The 18,240-nt window shown below is 43.8% G+C and overlaps 2 protein-coding genes across 5 annotated transcripts in view; one reads left to right on the forward strand and one right to left on the reverse strand.

Annotated features, from left to right (window-relative positions):
* LOC110529288 (vacuolar protein sorting-associated protein 18 homolog) overlaps positions 1 to 13,047 on the reverse strand; it is a 30,011-nt gene extending 16,964 nt beyond the window's left edge. For 2 of the 4 annotated variants that reach the window (XR_016497581.1, XM_021611408.3), the window contains exons 1-8: positions 12,596 to 13,017; positions 12,263 to 12,404; positions 11,474 to 11,565; positions 4,814 to 5,064; positions 3,515 to 3,694; positions 3,163 to 3,336; positions 2,449 to 2,574; positions 44 to 150 (exon numbers count right to left, since the gene is read on the reverse strand). Coding sequence is in view for 2 of the 4 variants with exons in the window: in XM_021611408.3 (XP_021467083.2) it covers positions 44 to 150; positions 2,449 to 2,574; positions 3,163 to 3,336; positions 3,515 to 3,694; positions 4,814 to 5,064; positions 11,474 to 11,565; positions 12,263 to 12,291 (959 nt within the window). In the remaining 2 variants the exon portion in view is untranslated. Of the gene's footprint in view, positions 1 to 43; positions 151 to 2,448; positions 2,575 to 3,162; positions 3,337 to 3,514; positions 3,695 to 4,813; positions 5,065 to 11,473; positions 11,566 to 12,262; positions 12,405 to 12,595 lie in introns of all 4 variants that reach the window. The other 2 variants (XR_016497580.1, XM_021611407.3) reach the window with 2 other exon arrangements.
* Positions 13,048 to 14,479: 1,432 nt separating this feature from the next.
* On the forward strand, positions 14,480 to 17,944 carry rhov (ras homolog family member V). Its single transcript, XM_021611409.3, has 3 exons — positions 14,480 to 14,873; positions 15,082 to 15,140; positions 15,573 to 17,944. The coding sequence occupies exons 1-3, from the start codon at positions 14,636 to 14,638 to the stop codon at positions 16,017 to 16,019; spliced, it is 744 nt and encodes a 247-aa protein (XP_021467084.3). The 5' UTR covers positions 14,480 to 14,635; the 3' UTR covers positions 16,020 to 17,944.
* Positions 17,945 to 18,240: the final 296 nt, after the last annotated feature.

Raw genomic sequence — 18,240 nt, forward strand, 5'->3', positions numbered from 1 at the left:
TAAGTTGACTAAAAAAACAAAATAATAAAACTGTAAAACAAACCTAAAGACGGCCTTCTCAGTGTAGATCCACACCAGGCCTCCTGCTGGGTCCTTAATCATCTTCTTCAGAGTGCCGAACTTATCAGGGAACACATCCTCGTACACCACCTGTCAATCAATCAATCAAAACAGACATTCATCAATCAATACACATACATCAAATGAGTGTATTCATAAAAGGAGCCTAGTCAAAAGAAGTGCACTACATAGGGAATAGGGTGTCATTTTGGACAAATCCAAAAACAGCAGTTGTCACTAAGACTGTGTTTAGACTCGGGTCTCAGGGTGGGGGGGGGGACAGGCTAAGACTGTGTTTAGACTCGGGTCTCAGGGTGGGGGGGGGGAGAGACAGGCTAAGACTGTGTTTAGACTCAGGTCTCAGGGTGGGGGGGGGGGGAGAGACAGGCTAAGACTGTTTAGACTCGGGTCTCAGGGTAGGGGGGGGGGGGGGGGAGACAGGCTAAGACTGTTTAGACTCGGGTCTCAGGGTGGGGGGGGACAGGCTAAGACTGTTTAGACTCGGGTCTCAGGGTGGGGGGGGGAGACAGGCTAAGACTGTTTAGACTCGGGTCTCAGGGTAGGGGGGGGGGGGACAGGCTAAGACTGTTTAGACTCGGGTCTCAGGGTGGGGGGGGACAGGCTAAGACTGTTTAGACTCGGGTCTCAGGGTGGGGGGGGGAGACAGGCTAAGACTGTTTAGACTCGGGTCTCAGGGTGGGGGGGGGGGTGGAGACAGGCTAAGACTGTGTTTAGACTCAGGTTGAATGGTGGAAACCCGCTTAACGAAATGAACCAGAATTTACCGTCCAGAACCACTCCTTTTTCCCAGGGTTAAATAACTGTGTGAAACAGGTAAATTAAATAAATAAATAATATATATATATGAACAGCATGGCGTGCAATGGAACTGTTCAATTATAAGATGTGTCCAAATCTAGCTTCTCTACGCTCAGGGTGGGGGGGGGGGACAGGCGTCCCGTCTCGGGGTGCGGGGGGGGACGACAGGCGGCTCAGTATGGAGCGCAGTTCACAATGCGCTGTCATTTTATCATGGTAACTTTTAGTCTTGTGACCGGTAGGTCTACATTTACTGCAGCAAATGTACTGCAGCATAGCTGATATGAAGACCAAACGTCTGATTCACATCTCCACCTGGATTTTGGTTTTCACTTTGTTTTTTTATTAATTGTAAAGATTAAATATATATTTTAATTGCAGCTGCAGCCTTTAAAAAAAAAAAAAAACAGCCAATCAGTCAAATATTGGCTATATATAATATTTTAAATCAGTGCACTCTGTCGCAGTCTCTCTCTCCATCAACTCCGTTCAAATGGCAACTAAAAATAGATCATCCCGTTCTAGATTGAGATAGAGATAAATGTCCGAGCCAACCTCTTTCAGGTAATACATTCAATGCAGTATTAGCCTTAAATTTAGATAATTAAATGATGAGTTATGTATAATATGCTTCTGACAGCCTCTGGCAATACGCAAAGTACCTGTGCTCCACTGAGGCCCCTCCTTAAAAAAAAGGCTTGCGAGTCCCAAGCTTCAAAAGCTAGACTAGATTGCTGGACATAGTTTTTTTTTTGGGGGGGGGGGGGGGGGGGCGCATGCTCTTGTTTTCTGAATGTTAAATACAGCAGCCTATAATACTGACGGGTAGTTTGAAAGGAGAGCGAACTCACGATGGCGGTGGGGCTACTTCCTGAAGACAAGTGAAAGCCTTCTGCATCTAATTCTAGTCCTATATTATTCAAAGGACGTCATTAGAATGGTGACGAGAAGGACAACAAAACTGTATTTAATATTGTTGAAAGCGAGGAAGGAATGTAGCAACACTAGAGAGAGAGAGAGGAGGTAGGATAATAACATTATGAAAAGGTAAATATGCATCAACCGACTAATTTTTACAAACACTCCCGAATATATAATTATATATATATATATATATATTTTTAAATGTATATCACATCCGCTAGCCTATACTTGTAACTTTGTAGGCCACATGTGCTGCACCAGAATCACATTCTCTCCTGCGTCGTCATGGTTTGACGTGCGTAATTCCAGTCCATATAAATACAGTATAATACAATAAGGTGATACAGTTACTTTATTGTCCCCAATAGAGTAATGCGTTGTGATTGGTCAAAAATACCAATTAGTGGAAAAAAATATCAGAATTGGGCCACCTGTGTGAACGCAGCTCAAGTGCTTTTATTGTAACCCGGCCCGGAGCCCACAGTAACCCGGCCCGGAGCCCACAGTAACCCGGCCCGGAGCCCACAGTAACCCGGCCCGGAGCCCACAGTAACCCGGCCCGGAGCCCACAGTAACCCGGCCCGGAGCCCACAGTAACCCGGCCCGGAGCCCACAGTAATCCGGCCCGGACCGGTGTGTACCCACCTGCCCGTTGAGGGTGCAGATGGCTTTGACGCGGTCAGGGAGGAGGAGTAGAAAGTGAAACTGAGTCAACACGATAGAGATGGGCTTGTTGAAACTGAAGTCTATGTCTGGGGTGTAGTCCCACACCTGATGGGGGGGGTAAAATAAACAGAGACAGAGAGACAGAGAGAGAGAGAGAGAGACAGAGAGAGAGAGACAGAGACAGATACGGAGAGAGAGAGGGAGAGAGAGAGAGAGAGAGAGACAGAGAGAGAGAGACAGAGACAGATACGGCGAGAGAGAGGGAGAGAGAGAGAGAGAGAGAGACAGAGAGAGAGACAGAGACAGATACGGCGAGAGAGAGGGAGAGAGAGAGAGAGAGAGAGACAGAGAGAGAGAGACAGAGACAGATACGGAGAGAGAGAGGGAGAGGGAGAGAGGGAGAGGGAGAGAGAGAGAGAGGGAGAGAGAGAGAGGGAGAGAGAGGGAGAGAGAGAGAGGGAGAGGGAGAGGGAGAGAGAGAGGGAGAGAGAGAGAGAGAGAGAGAGAGGGAGAGGGAGAGAATGATAAGTGCAGCAGAAATATGAATTTCTAGAATACAATAGAACTATTTTGAAAGACAAGTAACAAATAGACCCATATCACCTGTGGGGAGTTTACCACTACAGCACATGATAAATACAACACATCAAACCTTAAAGTATTACTAGCCTAAACATATTATAAAAACAGTACCTGCACATCACTGAGCAGCGAGTCCAGCTTGACGTAGTCCAGCTGACCGTAGAGAACTCCGTTACCCATCATCCATGCGAAGGCCTTGGGGCACGACCTGAGCTTGGGGGTGTAGAAGGTGATCTCACTGTAGCCCATGTTAAACGGAAACTCCTGGAAGCTGGGCAGAAGCTCCTAGTAGTAGACATAGCACATTATAAAGCCATGTTCACAAGACATAAAGGGTTCATAGACGGTTATAACAAGTTAGAGCCAATGAGCATACTTTCTGACTAAAAGTAGTGGACTATATAGGGAATAGGGTCCGATTTCCAACACGGCCCTGTTGTTTTAAAAGGCTGTTTTAACAGACCTGATTCTGTGAGAAGATGGCGCTGAAGCCTTGCTGCTCGGACCCCTCCGCCACACGACCTACGAACTGGAACAAACGCTTCCTGGTGGTGGCGATGATGACGACTTTAGACTCGGGACCTCGTTCCACCTCTATACAGCACACGGGAGCAGGCCTCCCGTCCTCCTCCAGGGAGTGGACCTGTGTTACAATAACACACATTAACTGGGCGTAATAAAAGGATTTGTTTTGCAAAAGGACTGTCTAACACGATAACGAAAGCGGTTAAAAGCTTTCAGCCTGCGGATAAGTTCACGCGAAGGAGTCTAACCATCTCAGCACGGATTGATTCGTTTGAATTTCAACAGGCTTGATTAGCATAGTTTTCCACTGGTTCAAATTCAATCTAAAAAATAAAAAAAAAGAGAATACAGATTAACAGCATTTGTTATTTCTGGTCATAAAGTTGGTAAGGATTGGTCTTTATTGTTTTACTATTTTGCACATTGTAGAATAATAGTGACGACATCAAAACTATGAAATAACACATATGGAATCATGTAGTAACTAAACAACAAATCAAAATATATTCTAGATTCTTCAAAGTAGCCACCCTTTGTCTTTGATGACAGTTTTGCACACTCTTGACATTGTCTCAACCAGCTTCATGAGGTGGTCACCGGGAATGCCTTTCCAACAGTCTTGAAGGAGTTCCCACATAATGCTGAACACTTGTTGGCTGCTTTTCCTTCACTCTGCGGTCCAACTCATCCCAAACCATCTCAATTGGGTTGAGGTCAGGTGATTGTGGAGCGATTTCAAGTTAACTTATCCTCTGCAGCAAAGGTCACTCTGGGTCTTCCTTTCCTGTGGCGGTCCTCATGAGAGCCAGTTTCATCATAGCGCTTGATGGTTTTTGCGACTGGATTGACCGACAGTAATAATGGCCTGTTGTTTCTCTTTGCCTATTTGAGCTGTGCTTGCCATAATATGTACTTGGTCTTTTACCAAATAGGGATATCTTCTGTAAACCACCCCTTCCTTGTCACAACACAACTGATTGGCTCAAACGCATTAAGAAGGAAAGAAATTCCACAAATTAACTTTTAACAAGGCACACCTGTTAATTGAAATGGATTCCAGGTGAGTACCTCATGCAGCTGGTTCATTATGATGTCTTCGCTATTATTCTACAAAGTAGAAAACAGTCAAAATAAAGAATAACCCTGGAATGAGTAGGTGTCCAAACTTTTGACTGGTACTGTACATGAAGATATACAATACAATGTCATATGTTTATAGTCAGATCCTATCACTGACCTGTTTGAAGTACTGGTCGGGGTTGGTGTTAAACAGGCTTCCCTCTGAAGCAGAGATCTCAGCCTCGAAGATAATTCCCTGGCTGGTTCCCACTAGGATGGGCCCAGTGTTGGTCTCTGTCCTCAGCAGCTTGTTCCAGCCTACACTCTCTATGAGGTGTCCTCTCCAGCGGGACAGAGACCTCACCTTCTGGGTGTTCCTGTTCAGATACAGACACTCGCTGGTACTGAGAGAAATCACCAGGTGGGACCCTGCAGGGAAGGAGAGGGGAGACCAGTATTACATCTGGTACGGACAGATCACCAGGGGAGAGACCCTGCAGGGAAGGAGAGGGGAGACCAGTATTACAATTGGTAAAGACTGGTTGGAAAGGTGCTTATATCAGTGGTTTACTGTCACATTGTAACCTCTATTTCAACAGACACCTTAACAGACAGGTAGATAGAGGTTATGACGTGACAGTAAACCTGTCTGTTAAGGTGTCTGTTGAAATAGAGGTTATGACGTGACAGTAAACCTAGGCAATCTCAACTCTGTGCGTTACAGGGAAGACATCCTCCTCCCTCATGTGGTACCCTTTGACAATGCCACCAGCCATACTGCTCGTTCTGTGAGTGAGTTCCTGCAAGACAGGATTGTCAGTGTTCTGCCATGGCCAGTAAAGAGCCCGGATCTCAATCCCAATGAGCACGTCTGGGACCTGTTGGATCGGAGGGTGAGGGCTAGGGCCATTCCCCCCCAGAAATGTCAGGGAAATTGCAGGTGCCTTGGTGGAAGAGTGGGGTAACATCTCACAGCAAGAACTGGCAAATCTGGTGCAGTCCATGAGGAGGAGATGCACTGCAGTACTTAATGCAGCTGGTGGCCACACCAGATACTGACTGTTACTTTTGACCCCCCCTCCCCCCCTTTGTTCAGGGACACATTATTCAATTTCTGTTAGTCACATGTCTGTAGAATTTGTTCCGTTTTTGTCTCAGTTGTTGATTCTTGTTGTGTTCATACAAATCTTTCCACATGTTAAAGTTTGCTGAAAATAAACGCAGTTGACAGTGAGAGGACGTTCCTTTTTTTGCTGAGTTTATATCACTTCGCTAGCTAGCTATGTTGAACTTAAAACGACTGTTATCCAAAGTTAGCATATGTCTTAGTTGTAAACCAAATGCATTTAGCATTGATCAAATAGGAGGCCAGGCAATTTCCCTTTCAGTTGTCAAAACGTGGGACAAGCATTAGCATTAGATTTAGCATTAGCATTAGATTTAGCATTAGCATTAGATTTAGCATTAGCATTAGATTTAGCATTAGCATTAGATTTAGCATTAGCATTAGATTTAGCATTAGCATTAGATTTAGCATTAGCAGGGAAGCTGTAGAAGGGCGGGCAGGCTACTATTACCCATCTTTATCAGGGAAATTTTGACGGCCAACTACAAGCAACAACAAAAAAAGGTTTGAGAGGGTTTATCTACTGTTCCCTGGGGCCTGTTGCACAAAAGTAGAATTAAGACATCCGGGATAAATGACTCAGCTGAGCTCAATGAAGCCAAAACATGTGCGTCCAGGCTTAATTGGTTGCACAAAGACCAAGCCAGGATGAGCAGACACGGATTCATTAAGCCAGGTGAAACCAATCCTGGATAGGTGCGCGCTCACGGCTCACTCAAATAGACCCCGCCACAGATCACAGATTAACTGATTTACCATGGCAACTAGAGCCGCGTACTTTTCCCCGTCGGAAGCACAAATCCCCATGGAGGCATACGAGGAGGTAAAAGATATAATTAAGAAGAAAGGCAACACCGCCACAGTGATAAAGCAAAGAGAAAAAGCGTGGCAAAGTATTGCAGACCGCCTGAATGCGTAAGTAGTGCACAATTACACACTCACCGCTCCGCTGAAACATCACAATTACAATTCAAATATTTAATTCACATCTCCAAAAATGCAGTTGTACTGTAATTATGAAACGGTTATTTTTTTTTATTGAAATGCACTGCAGATATGAGTGAAATTGTGTAAAGTAACTCCATCACACTGTATAAAGCTATGATACAATTTTTGATATTTTTACTGAAAACAAGACAAAAATACCAAGTAATTTTTTGCAGTGTGACTCCATTAAGTGTGTGTGTGTGTGTGTGTGTGTGTGTGTGTAGATTAAACATGAACGGGCCAAAACGGACATGGCAGCAGGTCAAAATCAAATACAAGAACATTCTGCAGAATGGTATGGTCCCTGACTAATATTTAACAAAGCACAAGCATATATTGTACCCAGAAGGTGCCTGCTCACACATTGTCTGTACTGTTTTAGCAGTGAAAAAGAATACCCACAGACAAGGCACGGGTGGTGGGTCACCAAAGGCTGACCTTACCCCAGCAGAGGACATGGCCTTGGAGCTAAATAAAGGCAGGCCCGTCTTAGAGGGGATCCCTGGGGGGAAAGAGACGAGCATAGGTTCCTCCCAAGATGCCACCCGCTTCATTCAAGGTATGTCCTTCCATCTCTACATGGGATACAACCACATTCATATTGAATCAATTTGGACTGTCTGACTTTGGTTTACCTATTGCCTTGCAGTGTCTGGCAGCACTGTGTTCCTGTTAGAGCCACCAGCACAAGCACCAGACGATGCTGATCCAGTGAGTACTCCATCAAAGGCATACTGTAGGCCTGGCATGTCTTGTCTACTAGCTTCAATATGAATCCGATTAAATGTGATAGGGTGAAGGCCCCAGTGCAGCAGCAACAGCACATGATGGAGACGATGATGAGGAGGAGACCATCTCTCTGGATTCCAGAAGGCATGAGGTATCATGTTAAGACTGTGAAAGTACTATTTACTCTACAATGGTGAGGAGTCCTCATCAAAATCAAAAAATCTAATTTCTTTTACAGGACCCAGATGCTATACAGTGGGAAAACCAGCCTGGCAACATAGTGCGTATTAATAAAAGGACACCACATCCTGCCAAATTCCAGCTGCGCTAATTGTATTGTGTTCACAGAGCTCACAAGCTATCAGAAAGTTGTATGGCAACCACCTCCGGTGCCAAATAGAACTGGCAGACATAGACATTCAGTACAAGAAGAAAAAGATGGAAAATCTTGCACTGGAGTTCGAAATAAAAAAGAGGACAATTAGGAAACTGGACCTTGAAATAAAAAAACTTGAGAGGGAGGTGAGATATGCCTTCAATGTACACTGTATGCTAACTGTAACACAAATGTATTAATCATTATTTTTCTTTCCTCCCCCAGCTCCAAGAAGATGACACAGCTCAAAATAAAAATGAGGTATATTCTCGTAAAGTCAAGTGAGCCATGACATATGAGCTCTTATTGTGAGCACACAGGACGGTGGCATCTTTCTAAGGTTTTTTTTATTTTCCCAGCAATCAGTACAACCAAGTCATCGTTATAAGGCATCGCCCTCTTTTGCCCACCCCCCCCAGCACCAGGTGTGGCCACTAGCCTATATGAAGGCCCAAAATTGTGTGTTCCTTTCTGCTCTGACAATGGCATGCCCATTCGTGCGAGATGTGGTGGATGAAGAAGCACTTGTGCTGAGGAGAGCCTTCAGGTGAGAAAGGGTCTTCAGGGACCGGTTGGACCCACTGGCCTTCCCTGATGACCATCTATATGAAAGATACAGGTTTTCTGCAGATGGCATCAGGTATCTATGCAGACTACTGGGTCCCAGGATTAAGCACCGCACTGCACGGAGCCATGCACTGAGTGTGGAGCAAATGGTTTGTGTGGCCTTGCGCTTTTTTGCTAGTGGAGCCTTCCTGTACTCAGTGGGGGATGCAGAACAGCTGAACAAGGCCACAATTTGCCGCACAATAAGGAGTGTGTGTCTGGCTATCAAAGCATTAGCAGATGTCTTCATCTCCTTCCCTGGCCACAGAAGACTCTGTGACATCAAAGAGGAGTTCTATAGGATTGCAGGTAAGAGGATCTACAAATTACAGGACAACTGTTAACACATAGTAGGATACTCATTACTTTGTGTGACAGGTTTCCCCAATGTCATTGGTGCAGTGGACTGCACACACATAAGGATAAAAGCCCCCTCAGGTGCCCATGAGGCCGATTTTGTGAATAGGAAATCCTTTCACAGCATTAATGTTCAGGTGAACATAACTTTTTGATATTGTCCATTGACGAACACTCTGCATTGCCAGTGATGTGCATTGATTGGTGTAATATTCCTCATCTTATGATTTCAGATGGTCTGCAATGCTGACTGTGTGATCAGCAATGTTGTGGCAAAATGGCCTGGCTCAGTCCATGACTCCAGAATCTTTCGGGCCTCTGAAATCTATCAGTGCCTATCACAAGGTAAGCCACACAACCCCTATTTATAACCATCATGGCTGTGTCAAGAATATCACTGTGTTTATGAGGTAGTAATGATGAGATTTTGTGTTGACAGGTGAATTCTCTGGTGTGTTGCTGGGAGACAGGGGGTATGGCTGCCAGCCTTTTCTCCTGACACCTTTCACAGACCCCCAGGAAGCACAGCAGGCCTACAACCATGCCCATGCCAGGACCAGGGCCAGAGTTGAAATGACCTTTGGCCTCCTGAAGGCACGCTTTCACTGCCTTCACAAATTAAGGGTCAGCCCTGTTAGGGCATGTGATATTACTGTGGCTTGTGCTGTCCTCCACAATGTGGCCTGCCTGAGGAAGGAGAGGGCCCCCAGAGTGCCACCAGCCATGGACTGGGACAATCCGGCAATCTTCCCTGATGACGACAGTGGTCGGCTGCTGAGGGACCAATATGTGTTGAATTATTTTAGTTAGTATGTGTGCTTTCAATTTTGGTTAAATATGTCCTGCGGTGGCAGAGGAATTTGGGTTTTTTTGGGTTTGTTTTTTGACGAATTTGGCCTCTTATGATGTTTGTGCGGTATACTGTGTGTAATACAAGGCTGCAGGGAGGCTACTGCATCCATTCATTTGTCTGTTCAGTTGATGTGTATGGATTTGTCCTGCATTTATTTTAGTGTGCAGACATGCAGGGTGTGTTATACACATTCAAAGGTCTGTATATGTATCATTTTGTATAATATGCTTAGATTCTGTGCTTTCCATCTTGTAGAGTCACTGACTTCAGTTTTGAAAGGAGCTGATGGTTTACCTGCTTTGTTTTGTCCTTATTCAATAAAGGAACATAATGTTACACATTGTGTTTTTATATTCATATGGAATGTGTATTTGTTTATATGACAGAGTACTAGGGCCACACTGAAGAAAAATGATAAAGTCATAAATTTATGAGGCTGGTTCTTTCTGCAGAAAAGCTACATATTGTTTTTACAGTTTTGATACTTATGACAATGTGATACTTAATATTCTGGCACATCAGCATGTCTTTGTTTATGAAACCATACTGAAGTACAATTTCACAAAATGCCCCACATCTGTCATTTTAACAACTGTCCTCCTTTAAAACAACTGGTTACAATATTATGACTTGTGTTTTTTTCCCCTCTGTGGCCCTAATATTCTAGCATTTTATATATAGCCTTATAGTCTATGGGAAACTGTAAGTTATCTAATGATAGCAACATCATCTAAAAATCATTTTTTATCCAAAATCATTGAAATTAATGATCACAAACGTTTAAATAACAGTGGGTCTAGTTATATGTGATAACAATGTATAGTGAGCAGTGAAATAACTATTGGTTTCCATTTGTGGTGACTGCTGACTGACATTAGGGATGAGATTAAATAGATCCTGGAATTTAGCCTGGTCTGGAGCAGGCTAGCTCCACAGAATAAATCTCCATGGTAATTTATACCATAACATATCCTCCTGCCCCCTATCCATCTTTAGTGCAACCGGATTACGGATCAATTGAGCCAGGATCACCAAGATATCCTGGCTTAATCCCTTATCCTAGTTTTGTGCAACAGGCCCCTGGTTAGATTTTTAGCTCATCCTGCTAACATTAGTTGTTGATGTGCATAAGCAGGACGGAAAGGACGGACAGACAGAGAGACAGAGACTACCTTTTCATGGTTGTTTGATCAATAGGAAAGTAAAGTTGACAACTGTAAGACGACTCCCTTGATATTTATATAAAATACACCATTCAGGTGTATTTTGTGGCTTTTGGCAAATACTTTCTAACGATCTAAAGTCGCACTGTTGCTACTGCCTGGGAATACTGGGGTTCAGGAACAGCTCCCTCATTCTCACCTGTGGGGTCCAGGAAGAGCTCCCTGGTTCTCACCTGTGGGGTTCAGGAAGAGCTCCCTGGTTCTCACCTGTGGGGTTCAGGAAGAGCTCCCTGGTTCTCACCTGTGGGGTCCAGGAAGAGCTCCCTGGTTCTCACCTGTGGGGTCCAGGAAGAGCTCCCTGGTTCTCACCTGTGGGGTCCTGAAAGAGCTCCCTGGTTCTCACCTGTGGGGTTCTGAAAGACCTCCCTGGTTCTCACCTGTGGGGTTCAGGAAGAGCTCCCTCGTTCTCACCTGTGGGGTTCAGGAAGAGCTCCCTCGTTCTCACCTGTGGGGTTCAGGAAGAGCTCCCTCGTTCTCAACTGTGGGGCCCAGGAAGAGCTCCCTGGTTCTCACCTGTGGGGCCCAGGAAGAGCTCTCTGGTTGTCACCTGTGGGATCCTGAAAGAGCTCCCTGGTTCTCACCTGTGGGATCCAGGAAGAGCTTGTGTACTCTGCTGTCCTCCTTCCTCCCCAGTTCTACCTGGTTGGGCCGGTCTGGCTTAGCAAGGTCAATCCTGGAACAACATACAGGGGAAATCTTAATAAACTCCTTTATAAAGTCAAATTTACTCATCTTCGATACCGATATGGTATACAATCTTATGTGAAAACACACACAGCTATTTCAGAAGATATTTTAAAGACATGAAATATCATCCTTACATCAATCCACAATTATACATAATCACCCTGAATGACTGACATGATCAACACTTCATCCATCATTTAGCCTTTAATTAATCCCATCATTTAGCCTTTAATTAATCCCATCATTTAGCCTTTAATTAATCCCATCATTTAGCCTTTAATTAATCCCATCATTTAGCCTTTAATTAATCCCATCAGTTAGCCTTTAATTAATCCCATCAGTTAGCCTTTAATTAATCCCATCATTTAGCCTTTAATTAATCCCATCATTTAGCCTTTAATTAATCCCATCATTTAGCCTTTAATTAATCCCATCATTTAGCCTTTAATTAATCCCATCATTTAGCCTTTAATTAATCCCATCATTTAGCCTTTAATTAATCCCATCATTTAGCCTTTAATCCCATCATTTAGAAATCACATCAAGATACAAACTGCACCCTTCACACATTCTGCTCGTTTTACACAGAGTGGAATGGACAGGCAAGGCTGACAGGGCGATTCACAAGACCATGATAACGCTGGATCACTAGAGGGTGTTGCAGATAAAAAAGGGTCCCCTACCTCAGCAGAGTGTCCTTCCCTAAACTCATGCATAGCTGATTGTTGCACACAGCAAAGTGGTTGATCTTCTCTGGGGGTGAGAAATCAATCCTCTGTTTGTTGAATATCGGCTTCTCCTCCTCCAGTCTCACATTCACGAACCCTACGACAAATCATTAATCACGTATGTCAATCATCATCATCGTTGCCAACATAATCGATTCCATATGATCAAATCGGTATCAAGCTAGCTAAACATTATACAGATAAAGATTTATATTAGCTATATGAAAGTAATTCGGTGCACAGATTCAACCATAATTATGGTCCCAACTAGCCCTATCATAAACAAACCCCGATCGAGAGGCCCGTAGCCTTGCCCCCGTACCGGAGTGTGTCATGCCGATGTTGGCAGCAGACAGGCGGCTACTGTGTTGCACAGGGTGCCTGCTGTTCAGCGAGTCCTCGTATTCATCCAGGATAGAAGACATTGCAAAATGTAAGGGTGGTCTAAAGCAGAGAAAACCTAACTAATGGCTAACTTCTAATACAATGTCAGATCATACGACGGCATTACTGCGCTAGCTAGCTATTTTACAATCTGCACGAAACAGATTCGGTTGCCTGCGTCTCGTGAGAAATGTTTCAGAAATAGATGAGTAACCCAAAAAGAAAGAAAACTGTATAATCTCATCCATTTAAAACCCATCGAAACATGCTTATTTGGTGAAGCTTCCTGAAAATATACAAATGCCCAATAAGGGAGGTCCAGTTTTGGGTCAGGTGATCCACGGATATCGTCATGTGATCAGGACACTTGCAGTTCCGATGTCTGACACGAGGTGGCGCACTTTGTCCAATTTTCAAAAAGCTCTACCGTCTATTTATGGTGATTATAAATTGAATTCGCTGCAAAATCATATAAGAAATAATGAATACATTATTGCACTTTATAACCCTTTAACCCAATTGTCAACCGGCTGGTAGAGCATGTTTTGACAATGGATTTTGAAGTGGAAATGAAGAAAATATTCTGTTGAATTTGATTGGTCAACTCCCCCATCCCTCCTGTGTCAATTGACATTATTTGTATCATTTTAGGTTCCTGCAGTTAGATGTTGTGGCGCTTTACCCACTTAGAGGGCTGTAAAGAAACTCCAAATCAGTCACCAAAGATATGGGATTAAAGCCAGGAATTCCCGTTTGTGAGGGATTCATATTGCGTCATTCGTGGTACTAGAGACTGTGAAGAGTAGGACTAGGAAAATAAATTGTTAAAATGCAACAACAAAAAAAAGGCTAAAAAGCAATGATTTTGTAGAACTGTGCTCAACCAGGCAGTTAATATGAATAACAACAAAAAAGTATGGTAGACTCAGACTAGGGTATGTCATTTTTCTTTATTATCTGATACATAGTTGGATTAAAAATATGATTAAAAAATATTTTTGACATACTATATTAGACAACATAAATTGGTTAAAACACATTTCACGACCCAAGTACTTTTTGTAATATTGTTGAATTGAGTAAAAATGCTATACAAATTGGCATTCTAATATGGCATTGCTGGTATGAACCTCTTTTAGCCTGTCATCAAGTAAAATACAACAACAAAAAACGTGTTTTTTTGTTGTTGTTAGCAATAGGAATTTAAGGTGAAATAATTTTTCCAAAAAGTTTTTCAAGAAGAGACAGTTAAAGGGATACCAATTGTCCGTTTAAAAAATAAATATTTTATTACATTTTTTTAGAACAAATAAAAAATGAATTGATAACAATAGTAAGTTATTGAAAATACACAACTGCAAATAATTTATTGTACTTTTGGTTCATTGCACAATATATTTCCCTGTAAACTTTATTCTTGTAATTTCCTTATCTTTTGTATTATTAACTTAAGTCTTTCAAAACAAATATCACCGGAAATATTTGTGAAGTAGCCCACATCTCAAAATAGCAATATAAGAACTCAACCAACCACCCAACGTTTTTTGTCAGACGGTATCAGGGACTTTGGTGGGGGTGGGAGCCACAGAAAAAGAATATATATTCTTTGCCAACCATCTCACAATTTCCAAGGAACCAAATGCGCTGGCTGGGAAGTCAGATGGTCATTGTTTCATCTCAGATGGGTGTCAGTTCACACCTTGTCTTCATCTGCGTTTAGCGGGGGGCGGGGCTATGCAAATCACAACCTGTCTGAGCGGAAAAGTTCCCTCAAAACCAAGCCGCATCACACCTTCATTCACAAACCATCAAAGTGACGATAGAGGAGACATTGCTGTCCAGGATCATACAGAAACCAAAACTGTTCTAGAGAATCGCACATCGAAATAAGACTGATCACTTCTGCACCGGGAAGTTACTATTCTCCACTTTGAGTTGTTGGACATGCCACCTCAAATGGATTATTATTGTGAAGAATCCCGCGTCCCGTCTTCATGCGGACTGATGAGCCAAGAGGCCGGGTTGGAGAGGGAGTCAGCGCCGGGGTTGGAGAGGGAGTCAGCGGCTATCAGCTGTATGCTGGTGGGGGACGGGGCGGTGGGCAAGACAAGCATGATAGTCAGTTATACCACAAATGGATACCCCACGGAATACAAACAGACCGGCTTTGATGTCTTTTGTGGTGAGAACCTTTCATTTACCCCAAATATTATTTTTTTAACGTTGTAGCCTAATTTTATAAACTTATATTAGCATCATTTATAACAATTGACTAGCTTAATGTATCGTTGGCTTCTAGGTTATTGCACTGTAAATTGTAATCGTTTATGGAATACGCAAACTATGTACAAACTTATAAAATAATTGAATTCTTGTGTTTTCTTCAACAGGTCAAGTCCAAGTAGAAGGAGCCCCGGTTAGAATACAACTATTGGACACAGCTGGACAGGTAAAACCATCAAACTCTTTTTTTACATATATATAAGAAAATGACATCATCCGTAATGAATAGGTTATTCTTGAATCTCATTGGTCCGATTTTAATGACAACGGTTTGAAACATGTTGGAATGAAACGTCCCGTGCGCATTGTAGAATCAGTCACAGATGTGACAAACAGATTTAGTGACAGGACACCATCAGTCGTCTACAATGTAGCAGCAGTAGATTTGGAGTGTTAAATTCTAAAGGCCACTACATGTCATACCGTGTGTGTCATCGTCTCTCTCTGACACGGAGTCCATTGTTGTTGTTCAGACCCCCAGACAGCATTCACATTCACACACTGTGCTGAATCAGCTATCCTGACCCCTCTCTCTCTCTTCCTCTCTCTCTATCCTGACCCCTCTCTCCCTCCTCTCTCTCTACCTTGACATTTCCAGGAGGTGTGTGATGAATTCCGCTCCCTCTCCTACTCCCACACGGACGTCTTCCTGCTCTGCTTCAGTGTGGTCAACCCCACCTCCTTCCACAATGTCACCAACAAGTGGATCCCCGAGATCCGAGCCTGCAACCCCTCAGCTCCCATCATCCTCGTGGGCACCCAGTCCGACCTCCTGCTGGACGTCAACGTCCTGATCAACCTGGACCGTTGCCGGGTCAAACCGGTGCTGACCAATCGGGCGCAGAGCATGGCGGAGAAGATCAGAGCGGTGGACTACGTTGAGTGTTCTTCGTTGACGCAGAAGAACTTAAAAGAGGCGTTCGACGCGGCCATCTTTGCTGCCATCAAACACAAGGCCAGGAAGGAGAAGAAGAGGCGGTTGTCGGAAAGACGCAGCAAGGCCTTCTCTAAATGCAGCTGGAAGAAGTTCTTCTGTTTTATCTGAGATACAGACACCATTGGTCACGGACAGAAAGACTATTATTTATTAACTTATGAAGAATTTGTAAGAGCAATGGAACTTTAGGATTATCCAGCAGTGCTGAATGAACTGAGCTCTATGGACCTATACAACGGTTCAGTTCTCTCCTGGTCTGGAGACAGTAGTATAGATACCGAGGCTCGCTTTGCCAATAGTCTGTGGTTGGGTGTCTGGTCTGCTCTGAGCAGGCTCTCTCTCTCTCCTTAACTCTTTCTCTGTGGATTGAGTTTGCTTTGATTAGTGATTTACATTGATCAGAACAAAAGCAGGGCACATTAGCATGCCTGATTGTTCAGGTTGACAGATAGTCACTATCCAAAAGTCTGTTAAGTACGCCTGCAAGGTTTTAGGTAACCAAGTGAGAAGCGAAAGAATAGAGAGAATATTAAAACCATATACATCACAAGCATCCTGTCAGTGGGACAAGGCCGTCATGTAAATGTTATGAACTCATTTGCATGGTCTGGATTGGTGCCCATTCCAACCTGAGATTTTACTCCTTCTGACTCTGTGTGGTAGTACCGTGTAGCTCAGTTGGTAGAGCGTGGCGCTTGCACCGCCCGGGTTGTGGGTTGGATTCCCACGGGGGACCAGTGGGGTGTGAGTGGGTTGAGAGAGAGAGAGAGAGAGAGAGAAGACAGTTGTCGGTTGTTAGCCTTTTCTCCTTTGTGTTCTGTGCTGCCGAGCCACACAGACCCAGACCTATTCATATGCAACAGTGTATGTAGGCTGAAGTCACAGCGCTAGGCTAGGTGCTAACTTCTTCACTGTGTGTGAACTGGGAATGGCTCACAGGCCTATGTGTTGATTATAGTATTAGGCTTTGATGTGATGAGCGGTCAGTATCAACACTAGCCTGTGACAAGGTGTAGAGTATTAAGGAGACTTACACTGCCCCAGTCCCCAGCCCAGTCCCCAGCCCAGCAGAAACCCAGCCCAGCAGAAACCCAGCCCAGCCACCCCAGGGATTGACACTCCTGTCTCTGGGACCTCATTTGTCTCTGGGACCTAATTTGTCTCTGGGACCTAATTTGTCTCTGGGACCTCATTTGTCTCTGGGACCTCATTTGCTTCTTTATTTGTTTGTTTACACTAGACACCCCAGCCAGTAAAACAAAAAAGCCCAGCCCAGCCACCCTCCAGTGAATGAAACACTCCCGTCTGTCTCTGATTCTCTGTTAGTTGATGCTGACCACACTACCGTGTCTATCTCCAGACGAATCAGCCTGCCCAATCTATAGGATACAATGTGTACATTATAGGAGGCTTAGTAGAACCTGCTTGAATGTTAACGCCCACTTTAAATAGCTTGCGTGCCCCGGCTGGTTCTGTGTTGTTTTGTAAAGTGATGTTATTGCCAGACCGATGGTTGGTGACAGTCAGTCCTAGCTGGATTATAGATATATGAGGGTTGGAACCCAGGCTATATGAAGGTTGGCACCCAGGCTAGATGAGGGTTGGCACCCAGGCTAGATGAGGGTTGGCACCCAGGCTAGATGAGGGTTGGCACCCAGGCTAGATGAGGGTTGGCACCCAGGCTAGATGAGGGTTGGCACCCAGGCTATATGCTTTTTATACTTCTTGTGGAAGAGTGAATGTACATTTGAAATCTATTTCTGTTTGTTTAAAACAGTTCATTCAACTTTTATTTTTTTTTTGCCTGCAATTTTACAGATCTGTGAACAAGTTTTTATTTTTGTGAAATTGTATATTTTCGTCACTAATCTCAAAACCAAACCCTCTGTCACTAGTTTCTACTTTTTCATGCTGTGTTTGAATGAAGTGATGGAAATAAATTCTGGAGAAGGAACAAAAAAAAATCGATGTATATTTTTTTTGTCAAAATGTATCACTGCTACATTTGAATAAAATAACACATGTATATTGAAGTTTTGTGATTCCAGAGACTTCTGTAACCGCGTCTAGCACGTCTAAGGATGTAAGTAAAAGGCCTGTTTTAGGAAGAGCACTACTGGAGCCTGATTGGCATTTAGTATTGTTCTCTATAGGGGTTCTGAGTATTCTGTAGAAACTCCCCAGGTACCTGATATCATATACCTGGACCATCACATTACCTTGGGATGTGGTAATAGGTGTCCACAGGAACAGTCTGCTGAGGGAAGGGGGTTAGATGGTAAATGCTGGGTGGAATCCACATGGAGAATTGATCTTGTAGCACAGCTAT

Source organism: Oncorhynchus mykiss, chromosome 8 (assembly GCF_057628025.1).
Source record: "Oncorhynchus mykiss isolate SJ-2025 chromosome 8, ASM5762802v1, whole genome shotgun sequence".
In the NCBI taxonomy this organism is placed as follows: Eukaryota; Metazoa; Chordata; class Actinopteri; order Salmoniformes; family Salmonidae; genus Oncorhynchus; species Oncorhynchus mykiss.

Coding starts and splice junctions, on each gene's coding strand:
- rhov (XM_021611409.3), top strand. CDS start 14,636: ATGCCACCTCAAATGGATTATTATTGTGAAGAATCCCGCGTCCCGTCT. Junction 14,874..15,081: donor CGGCTTTGATGTCTTTTGTG/GTGAGAACCTTT, acceptor TTTCTTCAACAG/GTCAAGTCCAAGTAGAAGGA. Junction 15,141..15,572: donor TATTGGACACAGCTGGACAG/GTAAAACCATCA, acceptor TGACATTTCCAG/GAGGTGTGTGATGAATTCCG.